The 13,222-nt window shown below is 43.3% G+C and overlaps 1 protein-coding gene across 1 annotated transcript in view; it reads left to right on the plus strand.

The window, feature by feature from the left end:
- MMP17 (matrix metallopeptidase 17) overlaps nt 1-13,222 on the plus strand; it is a 143,881-nt gene that overhangs the window by 105,294 nt on the left and 25,365 nt on the right. Inside the window, exons 2-3 of the mRNA XM_069964026.1 lie at nt 3,865-3,997; nt 8,069-8,198. Coding sequence (XP_069820127.1) covers nt 3,865-3,997; nt 8,069-8,198 — 263 coding nt within the window. The remainder of the gene's footprint in view (nt 1-3,864; nt 3,998-8,068; nt 8,199-13,222) is intronic.

Genomic DNA, 13,222 nt, shown 5'->3' on the forward strand with positions numbered 1-13,222 from the left:
TCAGATCTAAATCAACGATCAACCACATACGAACAATTTTTCGATTGTTGCCTGCAATTACACAGAACGATTTGTTTAAGTTTAAACAATATAACGATTTTTCGCACGATAATCGTCCCGTGTAATAGGGCCCTTACCGTCTGGTTATCATCCTGACAGGAAGAGGGAAAAGACTGAGGTGTAAGTGCTGTGTGTATGTCTGTGTGTCAGTCAGTAATGTCTGTGTCAGTAATGTTTAAGTCAGTAAGTGACGGTGTGTGTCAGTAATATGCGTTGGTCTATGTTAGTGGTGTCTCAAGTGATTGTGCAAAGTGTGTGGATGATGGGTGCATAGTGGATGGATGAGTGGTCCTCTGAGGCTCTGTTGCCCAAGGGCCCGCAAAAACCTGGAGTCAGCCCCTGCTCTTGTTGCCGGTCCAGTGGCTGCAGTGATGACACCCATCCACGCCTCCTGGATCTTGATTGACAGTCTTTAGATCCTATCCGATCCTTTTGCTCCGGTCTTCTCCTGCGCATGCACAGTACACACAAAAGCTTTATAAAAACTTCAACAGTGAACCGTGCATGCGCTGGTGCCAGATCCAACGTGAGAAGAGGATGGTGCATGGAGATACACACAAACACACACAAACACACACACACACACGCACACACACACACACACACCTTCCTGCCTTCCTCCCTTTTTCAGTTCCAGAGAACTTCTCCTTTATAAAAAAAAAAAAAATCTCATTGGATCTCTATGAGGACTCTTCTAACCATGGCCCCCATTGCAGTGCCTTGTCATGCACTGTATATACTGTGAATTGATGCAATGCCCTTGGATGGGATTTCTTTGGAAGATGCATTTAGCATTTATCTTTATTTTGACAATAAAGTTGAAAAGCAGAGGAAGAAATATTTCGAAATAAATCACTTTGAATCTGAAGAATCGTTGGTTGAGTCACTAGAAGGACAGACACAAGTGAATAAAGAGAACAGGATATTTTATGTCAGATGAAAGATTATTCAAAAGCTTTCAGTAATACAAATTTATGGAGAATTTATTATGGGAAAGGGAAGAATCAAAGGACCTCCAGGGATTGCAGTGTCTCCCTAGCCGGCTGTACTAAAAATAAAACGGAGATCTGCGGCGGTCTAACTGCAATGACATGAAATCCTCATCCACATCAGAGTGTAGCTTCAATAAACCACCATTACATAGTAGACATCAGTAGTGTCAGCTGTACCAACATCTTCATCAGATTTTGCTCTTGATATTGCATCCTATCTTACGTAGCTACTGCCGCCTTCAAGATGCCATACCTGAAAAGTGGTGTACAGGCTCAGAGATTGTGAGTTATTCACCCGTTACCCCCACAAGGAGGTGTGGACGGCAACAACTAACACGTGCATGGACGATTCTTTGAGATGCCAAGACAGATAATGTAGTTGGTTAGGAAGAGTTCGGGACAGGAGGAAACTGGACCCAGAGAGAAGGTGTCAGCCTGGCTGCCACTGGACGACCAGGAAGAGTATGGGAAGGACATGGACAATGAGCCCTGGACTTGCCCCACCTAGCTTTCCCTGCCTATTTGCCTCAAGACAGCCCTAGGTGACTGCGAGCAACTGGGTGACACTAACAAGGCTAACAAGACTAGCAAGAACAACCAAACATTTTATAGGAGGCCAGGGACTTGGTTTAGTATGTGATTGGGCCAGGGACACAGAACACAGACTGACAGAACAAAGGATGAGTTAAAAAGGTGGGATGTCAATCACAAGCAAAACAAAAGTTAACTGTTTACTGACCAGAGAGAACACAGCAGGGAAGAGATGGGTGTGGTGTAGAATCAGTTACTAAGCAGAAGGAATTGAGCCGTGTTCAGACTAGTGCATATGGAAATAATCAAATACCAAATCATGACTTTTGGCCCTATTACACGGCAAGATTATTATGCAGAAAATCGATATAGTTCGAATTTAAGCGTTAGTCTTTCCGTGTGTATGCAGGCAATGATCCAACGACCATCGAAAATTCATTCATGTGTCGTTGATCGCATCTTTTGAACTGATTATAGTCATGAGCGAGTAGTATTTGATCGAAAAGCTATTCGATCGAATACTACACTATTCGAACTATTCAAAAATGCTGTGAAAGTTCGATTGTCCCTTCCATCCCCCCCTGGCGCTTTTTTCAGCCAATAAAGATGCAGGGTGGGAGGGACAGGCACTAGGAATAGGCAGGACTTAAAAAAAAAAAAAAAAGCTTTAACTGTGATTGGCTGGCTAAACCATGTGACCTCCTGATTTATCGAATAGGGGATTTCATATTCGTTTCACTTGCTGCTTGGAGCAAGAGAGGGACAGGCTGTATACCAGGGACAGTTAGCTTTTAGGTGAATTTAGGTAGTAAAAGACCCCCAAAAGCCCTTGTTAGGGCTAAAGTATAGAAAGCAGATATTTAGAAGTTGTTTTGAGACAGGCAGTGTGTTCAGACAGGAAGGCAGTGCAGTGTGAGCAATAGGCTGTAGTGTATCTACTGTAGAGATAGGGTATACAGCTGTATACAGTGTGCCATAACAAAAAAACAAGTTTTGGTAGTACTAATTTGCGTGCTGTGTGTCCTATAAAGAATTTGAAGTAATTTTTGGAGGGCTCACCACATCACACACATACACACACACACAATGACAGTTAAGGGTTTGTGCTGTTTAATTTCCCCCTTGTCTATGCCATCTGTGGTTGTCATGGGCAACGTGATTTAAAGGGTTGCATAATAAAGTTTCTTTTGCTTAATATTTGGCTTTCTGTCCACGCCAATATAGAGGAAAGAAGTTTTTTAAGAATTTTTTATCATTATTTATAGTGGTTATATTGTGTTTGGAGTCTATTCTAGACAGGCTATGATAGTGGCGTAAGACTTGGGTGTTAGATGTACCCTGGCATGCTTCCCCTGCTGTCCCAGATGCATTCCAGAGGTGTTGGCATCATTTCAAGTGTCATTGGACTTGGTGACCTCCAAGTGGTCGAATATTGATTTCCAAGTCCCGAGTATTTTTCTCCCCTAGATTATAATGGGATTCGATATTCGATTTTATAGTCGTATATCGGGGGCTATTCGAATCGAATTTTGAATTTTCGATTATTTCACTATTTGCCCATCTCCAATCATAAATTTATCATTAATTGTTCGCTAATCCTTCGGTGTACGTACACATTGTTCGTTTTCAATTATGAACGTTCGTATACTAAAACTAAACGTTTGGATTAGGGTTGGGGGTCTGGTAGGGTCTCATTTTGGCTGCTAGGAAGCCCAGAGTGGAGCAGCCAATGAAATTCAGCCGAGGCGGGGATTGCCTGGAGAGCTCTGTGTGCGCGCCCAGCAAGGTCCCTGTACGGTATGGGATTTAGTCCTTACCCTCAAGGAAGTGCAGACTAAAGAGACCAGAGAGTGTGTGTAGCTAGACCTTATGTTAGCTGCAGCTGTGCTGTGAGAGTGTGACCTCTAGTGGTTGGAGTAAGGAACAGCGGCCACCTATCCCAACCTGTGACACTAGAGTGATACACTTTTACCAAGGTGTAAGAAGAAGAAAAGAAACACGTGGTGGGACACTACAATAGGAGGTGGTGCCAGATAATACAGGACACCATAGGAGATCTTGTGGAGTCCATGCTTGATAGATCAGAACAAGGGATATGTAGACAATATTATTCGGGTGTTTTAATGTTATGGCTGATTGGTGTCTATCCTGTGTAAACTATACAGAATTTATAGGAAATAGTTTTTTATGCATATATGTTTTTCTTCCTTCTTATGTTACTTCTAGCTTGTGATTAAAGCCTTTTAATTTTTTCCCCTTTCTGTTCTCTATTTCCATACAGGATTGGTTGACTAGATTTGGCTATCTGCCGCCACCCGATCCGGTTACAGGGCAGTTACAGACACAGGAGGAGTTGTCCAAAGCAATCAAGGCAATGCAAGAGTTTGGTGGCCTCAAACCTACTGGAATACTAGGTGAGAGTACAGCGTACAGCATTCTGGAGTTAAAAATGTGCATGCTGCTTTTGGGTGAAAATGTGCAACTTTTCTTTCTTATTGTCAAGTTTGAAAGCAAAAGAGGGCGCTAAGGTGTCCTCATAGGACAGTCCATAGTGCACCAAATTTATTTAGAAGTGTGTTCCTCTTAAAGGGAACCTGTCACCCCCCCCCCCGTGCCGGGGTGAAGGTCGCCCGACCCCCCGCTAGAGCCCCGGATACTTACCCCATCTCGCCAAGTCCCGTTTCTGGAGCCGCTCCCAGGACAGAGATATCCCCGTCTGAAGCCCGGCGCATGCGCTACTGAGATGAGTCCGACGCCCTTAGAGAATGACGGCTCCATTCAATCTCTATGGGCATCGGACTCATCTCAGCAGTGTGGGCACCGGGCTTCAGACGGGGATATCTCCGTGCCGGGAAAGACTCCAGGAACGGGACTTGGCGAGATGGGGTAAGTATCCAGGGCTCTAGCGGGGGGTCGGGCGGCCTTTACCCTGGCACGGGGGGGTGACAGGTTCCCTTTAATAAACTTGGTGTTTCATGTTTAATTTCAAAAACGCCAAAAACAACTGTATTAAATGCAATGAAAAGTCCATGAAATTCAGTTCAAGGCTACGTTCACACTATGTGAAAACAACGGCCGCTGTTTGACATGTTTCTACGCCCAATATTACCATAACATCATTTTATTTGGATTGCGGTGGTGTGTCTGCACTGGGTATACCTACAATCCTATTACGTCATTAGAACGGCCATACATTATTTGGACAGAGCGGGAAAAACGGCCATTGTTCCTGTATTAGCAGCCGCAAATAATTGACATGTCAGTTATCTGTACGGTCCTGGGGAACATTGGTCGATGTTCCCCTTTGAGTTCAATGCAGTGCATTATTTTAAGGTAAGAACAGCTATTGTTTTAATCACAAACAATGGCCGTTCTTGTATTTAAAAAATACACTGTGAGAACATAGCCTTTGGCTATGTTCCCAAGAGGTACTGAAGATCACGAAGAGCGGCCATTGTTGTTAATCAATGGCCAGAAATAATGTTAATGAATAACAATGGACGTTCTTTGCGATCTCTAGTACGTCTTGCAAACATAGCCTATAAAAAAAATAAAAGTGCGTGAAATAGTTCTTATTTTTGTGGTATTTTTGTTTTTTGTTGTTTTTTTGTCCAATCCAATGTGTATGCGATTTGTTAAAAACGTATCCACTTTACTGCAGCTACGTCCCTCTACAGATTTTGGCTTTTCCCTTTTTTACCTACATTGTACGAGGCTTCGGCAGCAGCTGCTCCACAACGTTCCCTTTCTGGCCAATTCCCTTCAGAGCGAAACTCTCTCAATTATTCATCACAAATGTACAATTGTCTGGTTGTTCCTCTGTGATGTTTGTTGGAAAATACAGCAGCTGTCTGGTTTTCGTTGCCATCTTTGAACAGAGTCAGCACATCGATCTGTTGTATATATGCCAGTCAGTCTAGGCCACAATGAAGGAAGGGCTTGGGTCCCTCACTATAGGGCTAAGCAGGTAGCGCAATGGTTTTGGACTGAACTATACAATGAACGGCTGACTTATTATACACGGCCATATTGAGGAGGCCTTGTTCCCCGCTCACTGCTGGTACTACTGTGGTAGTCTAGCTATATATATAAATATCCCAGGTCTTTGCCTGTGACAGTTGTCACAGTGATGTTAATGTTGTGACGCCAGTGCTTATCCAGCACACAGGTGTGATGTTGGTACCTGCTTGTTGTATGGCTGGCCATGTTCCCCAAATGGTCTGTGACCTGCCGGGTTGTTGTGGGTTCCTTGGGCTCTTGTCACGGTAGTCCTAAGTGGCAATTGACGCACCCGGACTATTGGCACCGCCACCCACAGAAAGGGGAAAAATAACCCAAGGTGTATGGTGCTGTGTGTATAGGTGCTGGTGCGGATAGAAGATGACAGAGTCCCAGTTGTATAAAAATAAAACAGCTTTACTGTTAGGTTCTACAACAATACACGTTTCACAGAATAGATAAATCTTTACAAAGGCTTTAGTGCTTGACCTTTGTGCTTGAGGGGGTGCTTGAGAAGAAGTAAGAGAGGTAGTTGTAGCGGTGCTTGAAAAGTAGAGAAAAGGAGTTGGCCAGAGGAGCTCCAACCCAGTTTAGCTATGTGCCAAAACCTGAAGATATCTTTGTAGTGAATAGTTACTTGTACTTGTGTATAGACTTAGTCTGACCCCCTTCTGCACCCTGGTATTATCAAACCCATCCCTGTAGGGTAGTACAAGCCCCAGCCATGGTTATCTGGGTGTGCTAGGTGTCCGAGGTGTCCCAGTTACCTGCACTGCGTGATAGGATACGTAGACCTTCTTTACGGTAACTTTGTCCTATCGAGGCTAGTTCCTCTTCTTTTCAGGATACTGCCCTGCACTTTGTAGACCTGTTCCTGACATGGGTCAGGGTGTTCCCTTGTGACCTCTCCCTTTAAGGTGGTTAGCACTGCATACTGAACGTAGTGGTAGTAGCAATAGAACTGTTGGTCTGTAATTGCATAGTAAAGGCCCTACACGGCACAAGGAAGTGATCGTTGACCTGTCATCTCAATGCTCACCTCCCCCTCATTCCCAGCTCGCTGCCTGTGCTATTACACGCACAGACAGTGAGAGGGGAGCACTCAAATGTTCCTTAGATCGTTTGGGCTGCCCATTGAAGTCAGCGCCATTCCTATCACACACAAGTTATGTAATGCGCAGCAGACCTTTGCTGCACAAATCGTTCCAACATGTTCAAAGACCACCATCACTTGCTCCTCGTTCCTCGGGAGGGGCTCTAAGGATCGTCCGGGGATCCCATAGGAGACAGCGGCGGTCGGCTGCCACCACTCCTATTACAAGGAGCGATGGCTAGCAGATTGTCGTTATCATTGAAGTTTTTTTTCAACATATTGAAAGACAAGGATCAGCCAATATTATTCATGTCGGCTGATCGTTACCTTTTAACACAAACTATTACACCAAGTGATTATTGGCCGTATAGGCCAATAATTGGGCAGTTACGAATGATAATCGAATGGTGTAATAGGGCCTTAAGGTGACACTGTCCCCCCTCCTTTTTGCATTGTGACATCTCTACACAGGTGTAAAGGGTAAATTTTGCAGTTTTCATGCCTTATTTTATATCATATGTCCTGCTGCTTGTTCAAGTTAAAAGTGATCTTTTATCATCTGCAGATTGTGCTAAGTGGGTGGGGTGTCATTAGCCCCGCCTACGTCATCAGTCTCCACCCCCTCAATGACATCATAGGTGCTTAGGCCCTGCCCCTCCATGGCTATTCGAAAGGGCTGACCTAAAGGCATGGCCTATGCGCCAATGACACCATGGAGGGGGTGGGGCCTGTCGATGTGGGCATGGCTAAGTGATGCTGCGCCCGTAAAGCCCCGCCCAGGTAGCACAGTCCGCAGATGATACAAGAAAATTTTTAACTGGAACAAGCACCATGACGTATGATATAAAATAAGGTATGAAAACTGCAAAATTTACCCATTACACCTGTGTAGAGAAGTCAGAATGCAAAAAGAGGGGGGGGGGGCAGTGTCACTTTAAGTCTCCACACATTACTTTTAAGACTCTGAATTGCACAACCTCTATAATAAGCCTCCATAAGTACACAAGTAGACTTCCTTACCCATCCTACATTGCTGCCGTTCTATGCATCGCATGTTAATACAGTCCAAAAACGATTTCTTACAGCCCAAAACTCATTGACGGGAATGTATGATAGAGCGATGAATAATGTTAACAAGCTTTTATTGTTTAGGAATCAATAACCTATGTAAAAAAAGCCGCCGCCGCCGCTTCTATAATTACTCTAAAAGCCTTACTATTTGAATCATTACTTACAAACTCATGGAGGAGTCTCGGAATCCCACAGGAAGTCCATTCATTTCTGCTAAACTGGAGTGCTGTTCAATACGTCCTCCGTCTAACAAAGGGATTAACAATGAATAATGGAAGACAATTACTTTACTAAGAGACGGCTTTGTCCTCTCACCATACAGATGAGGCCACCCTGGAATTAATGAAAACCCCTCGCTGTTCTCTACCTGACCTGTCCCAATCCGAGGCTACAAGGAGAAAGCGCAACGTCCAGGCCGTCACTAAGTGGAGCAAGAGGAATCTATCTTGGAGGTAAGAGCCGCACTCATTTCTATTACGGACGACACAGCCTGAAATTTATTTGTTCGAAATTCTGGACAAGCCTGTATACAATTAGAAGGAAGGCACCCGTGTGTATTTGTTAGGGTTCCCTTTTACTTTTCTAATACTGGTTTCTAATAATTTGGTTTCTGCTAATGTCACCTTCTTTTAAAGGGTTCATACAGAGAAAAATGTTTTTCTTTTAAATCAACTGGTTTCAAAAAGTTATATAATTTGTAATTTACATCTATTTAAAAAAAAAATCTCCAGTTTTCCAGTACTTATCAGCTGCTTTATGTACTGCAGGAAATGGTGAATTCTTCACAGTCTGAAACAGTGCTCTCTGCTGCCACCTCTGCCCATGTCAGGAACTGTCCAGAGCAGCAGCAAATCCCCATTAAAAACCTTTTCTCTTCTGGACAGTTCCTGACATGGACAGAGGTGGCAGCAGAGAGCACTGTGTCAGACCTGAAAGAATAACCACCTCCTGCAGCACATACAGCAGCTGATAAGTATGGGAAAACTGTTTCATGAAGTGTGCTAAAGGGGTTCTCCAGGATTTGAGAAACATTGCTGATTTCTTCCAAAAGCAGCACCACCCCTGTCCTCAGGTTGTGTGGGGTATGACAACTGAGCTCCTGTCACTTCAATGGAATTGATGTGCAATTTCACACCTGTACAGCACACGAGAGTGGTGCTGTTATTGGAAGAAAGTAGTCCTATTTTTCTAATCCTCGATAATCCCTTTAAATGGGAACTCTGGTGAAAATTTATCTTTCAAATCAACTGTTGTCAGAAAGTTATATAGATTTGTATTTTTACTTCTATTTAAAAATCTCCAGTCTTCCAGTACTTATCAGCTGCTGTATGTCTTGCAGGAAGTGGTGAATTCTTTCCATTCTGACACAGGGCTCTCCGCTGCCACCTCTGTCCATGTCAAGAACTGCCCAGAGCAGTAGAGTTTTTTTGTGGGGAGAGGATTTGTTACTGCTTTGAACAGTCCCTGACATGGACAGAGGTGGCAGCAGACAGCAAAAGAAACCACTTCCTGCATTACATACAGCAGCTGATAAGTACTGGAAGACTGGAGATTTTCAATTAGAAGTAAATTACAAATCTGGGGCAAAAAAAGCAGACTTTTTTCTATTTCCTACTAATAGATTTTTTTTATTCAATGTAAGACTAAAGGGGTAATGTTTCTTACTGAGGAGAGCGCCACACTGGTGTATTCAGTCAGAGATTATAAAGCGAATTTACAGAAATCCTTAATGAATCCTTTGTTAGCTCTGTGATCGCCTTATCAGCCTGCTGCCTTTGAACTCTGTGCTACTCCTCCCCAAGTACAGGGAAAAGCGGGATACAGTCCTGGGAAACTCCTCCCACTTTCCCAGGACTAGATCCAGCTTTTCCCGGCATGCGGAGCAGCACAGAGTTCAAAGGCAGCAGGCTGATAAGCCGACCGCCGAGCTAACAAAGGATTCACTGCGTTGAGGTAGTGAGTTCCACAGTATGGGGGAAGTTCGGGGAGAATCTTGGAGGCGTTTGTGTGAGGTTTCGAACGGGGGGGGGCACAAAAGGAGGTCACTGGAGGATCGGAGGCTGCATGAGGGACGGTAGCGGGATATCAAGTCAGAGATATATGGAGAGGACAGGTTGTGGACAGCCTTGTATGCTATGGTCAACGATTTACATTAAATCTATTGGCCAATGGGGAGCCATTGAAGCTATTGGCAGAGGGGAGAGGTGGATTATTCGGGCAGCAGATTTAAAGTGTAGCTGTCATTTAAATGTCATTTTTCAGAAATCAATAAATATCAATAGTACAAGCGATTTTAAGAAACTCTGTAATAGGTTTTATTGAGCAAAACAGTTTCCTCCTGTACTCAAAAAGCTGTTTTCCTAGCTCACTTCAGAAGAAGCAGGATTTCTGTGTCCATTATGCTCTATGGAGGGGGGAGGGGTCAAGGGAGGATGTGAGCACGGAGAGGAGAAAAGGCGGCCCTGCAAAACACTACATCCTGCAGTCTCAATGAAGAAATGATGTAAGGGCACTCACCGATACGTGCTGAAAGCACGTATCGGTGAGTGCCCTTACATCATTTCTTCATTGAGACTTTGTGCATGCACTGCTGCAATTCTAGTAAGTGAGCACCATCGTTGCTAAAGTACCTGTATAAGTGTAATACTCCAATCATCTCACCCTTAATCCGAGGTAGTACTGTCGGTGGCTGTATCTTTCAAGGACTACATCCTGCAGTCTTCTCTCACCAAGCTTCCAGATAAGCACTGACCTTTCTGACCTCTGAATCCAGCATTTTATGTGCCCAGTCTCCAAACTGTACAGCTGCTTCTCTGCTCTCCCTGCTCACTCATCCCCCTGAACCCCTCCTTCCTCCATAGGTTATAGACTCAGCAAACCCAGTTTCACTTTGCAACTCTCTGTAATGAAGACGGCTTTGCCTGATAATGAACAGATAAGAAGTCAGGGGGGAAGTGGAAAAACAGCTTTTTGAGTACAGAAAGAGGCTTTTTTGCCTAATAAAACCTATTACAGAGTTTCTTAAAATCGCTTGTACTACTGATTTCTGCAAAAAAAATTGAACGATTGACTGGAGGAGAGCAAGGGTTTTGGATGGAAGGCCAGAGAGGAGGATGTTGCAGTAGTCCAAGCGGGAGATAATGAGAGCATGGACCAGCAGTTTTGTGGAGTCAGGGTTGAGATGAGAGTGGGAAGGGGTCATGAAGAAGAGTTACCCAGTATCTCCAGTAGGTGGCAACATAGAGCAAGTTTTTTTTATCTTCCACGAAAAACACTTATAAATCAGAGACATTGCACTCTACATATATACAGCTATACAAGACATGACAGCTGCTCTCTAAAAGCTTTACACAATCACCGTAACAAGTGGAAAGATGTCAGGTTACGTGTGGAATTTTCTAGTCATAATGTATGTTGATATATACGCTATATATCCATTCCTTTCATGTGTCTCCTGGATCTGGGTGACAGACAAATAATATCAGAGCCGTCCTATTCACGGCCCGCTGCATTCTCTATTCTCTTTTATACACAATTTATCTACAATAGATTTTTGTTAATAAAAGAATTTATAGGTCAATTACTTAGTCACCTGAGAGAATTCCTTGCGGTGATTGAGCCCAGTTTTACACTTACCGCTTTATAGTTTAATATTGTTTGCAGTTTGTAACACATTGTAGGAATTCTTTGTCTCGGATTCCTGATGTACATTCCATCGGATTGGAACGTACATTAATATAAAACTACATTACCGAATCCGAGTCCTTAACCTTAATAATCCTCTTGCATTTGACATACATCCCTTCTCATTGTCTTCTTTTTTATTTTGAAATTGTGTTTTCATCTTTCAAAGTGAAGCAACCCTTTAAATTGTGGTGGAGGACGTGATTTGTCATTGAATCCGTGTAGCAAGAGAGACCCCTAGTGGCAATGATGTGGAACTGCGCAAAGGAGATGGAACTCTAGTTTGTGCTGTTTGCTAACCTGAATAAAAACTGTATATAAATTTTACCCAACATAAAAATAAGCAAATAATTGCAGTGTTGTTCCCATGTTGCACACTGGTATTCAAGCAATATGTGAATCTTCTTCAGATTTCATTTATGGAGTGTATTTTGAGGGGTAACATATTTGTTTAAAGGGGTTGTCCAGCGAAACTCTTTTTCTTTCAAATCAACTGGTTTCAGAAAGTTATATAGATTTGTAATTTATCTCTATTTAAGAATCTCAAGTCTTCCCATACTTATTAGCTGCTGAATGTCCTGCAGGAAATAGGGTTTACTTTTCAGTCTGACACTGTGAATCTAAAAAATGGTTTTCAATTCCTGTTCGGTTTATGGCAGGGTATAGTAAATATTTTAAGCATCATTTTGGTCAGGATTTTTAGAAACACAGAGGATTGTCGTCAGAAAAAGACCACTGGGTCCATCTAGTCCCTTCTTATTATCTTAGGATAAATATATGTATATACTGGGCAGGATTACATACAGTCATTGTAGATTTACCTACCACATCTGCTGGAAGTTTGTTCCAAGCATCTACTACTCTTTCAGTAATAAAACCAGGATTGCTTAAACTAGGAGTGGAGCCAACACAGAAAACACTACAGTGGAAAGATTTGCACTTTTTTTTATAGATCATTTCATACTATTAGTGAAATTTCTGCTGCTTAAAATGGAGTAAAACGAGAATCAAAAACTGTGTGGACATAGTCTTAGTTTTTTTTAATTATATCAATGTGCTTAAATAGACACTGTTGTTGTTTGCGGTTGTACGGGTGAATATAAGAAACATTCTAATATATCTTATCAGACAAAAATGCTTCCTTTTCCTACTATCAAGCATCTGCCCTTGACCCTCCCCCTTCCCGCCCTCCATAGTAGGAAGGGGAAAAGAGGGAGGAGGGATATGGTAGAGGGAGTGCCTTAGGACTCATGCAGAAAGAGAAACAGCTTTGAGATAGCTCTGTAAGTAAGAGATCTCACCCCAGGTCTTTAGGCACAGTCTATACCAGGGGCAGGGAACCTTGGCTCTCCAGCTGTTGCAAAACTACAACTCCCATCATGCCTGGACAGCCAAAGCTTTAGCTTTGGCTGTCCAGACATGATGGGAGTTGTAGTTTTGCAACATCTGAAGAGCCAAGGTTCCATGCCCTTGGTATAGACTGCTCACTGCAGCTTTAGCACGGCTTCCATGCTGCTGTGCTGCTTTTAAGGCTGTGCATGGAGACACAGAAGTGCAGGATTTCCTCCAACGTGTGCGCAGACAGACATTAGGCTTAAAGGGGTTATCCAGCGCTACAAAAACATGGCCACTTTCCCCCTACTGTTGTCTCCAGTTTGGGTGGGGTTTTGAAACTCAGTTCCATTGAAGTAAATGGAGCTTAATTGCAAACCGCACCTGAACTGGAGACAACAGTAGGGGGAAAGTGGCCATGTTGTTGTAGCGCTGGATAACCCCTTTAACCTACCACCAA

The sequence above is a fragment of the Dendropsophus ebraccatus genome, chromosome 3 (assembly GCF_027789765.1).
Source record: "Dendropsophus ebraccatus isolate aDenEbr1 chromosome 3, aDenEbr1.pat, whole genome shotgun sequence".
NCBI lineage: Eukaryota > Metazoa > Chordata > Amphibia > Anura > Hylidae > Dendropsophus > Dendropsophus ebraccatus.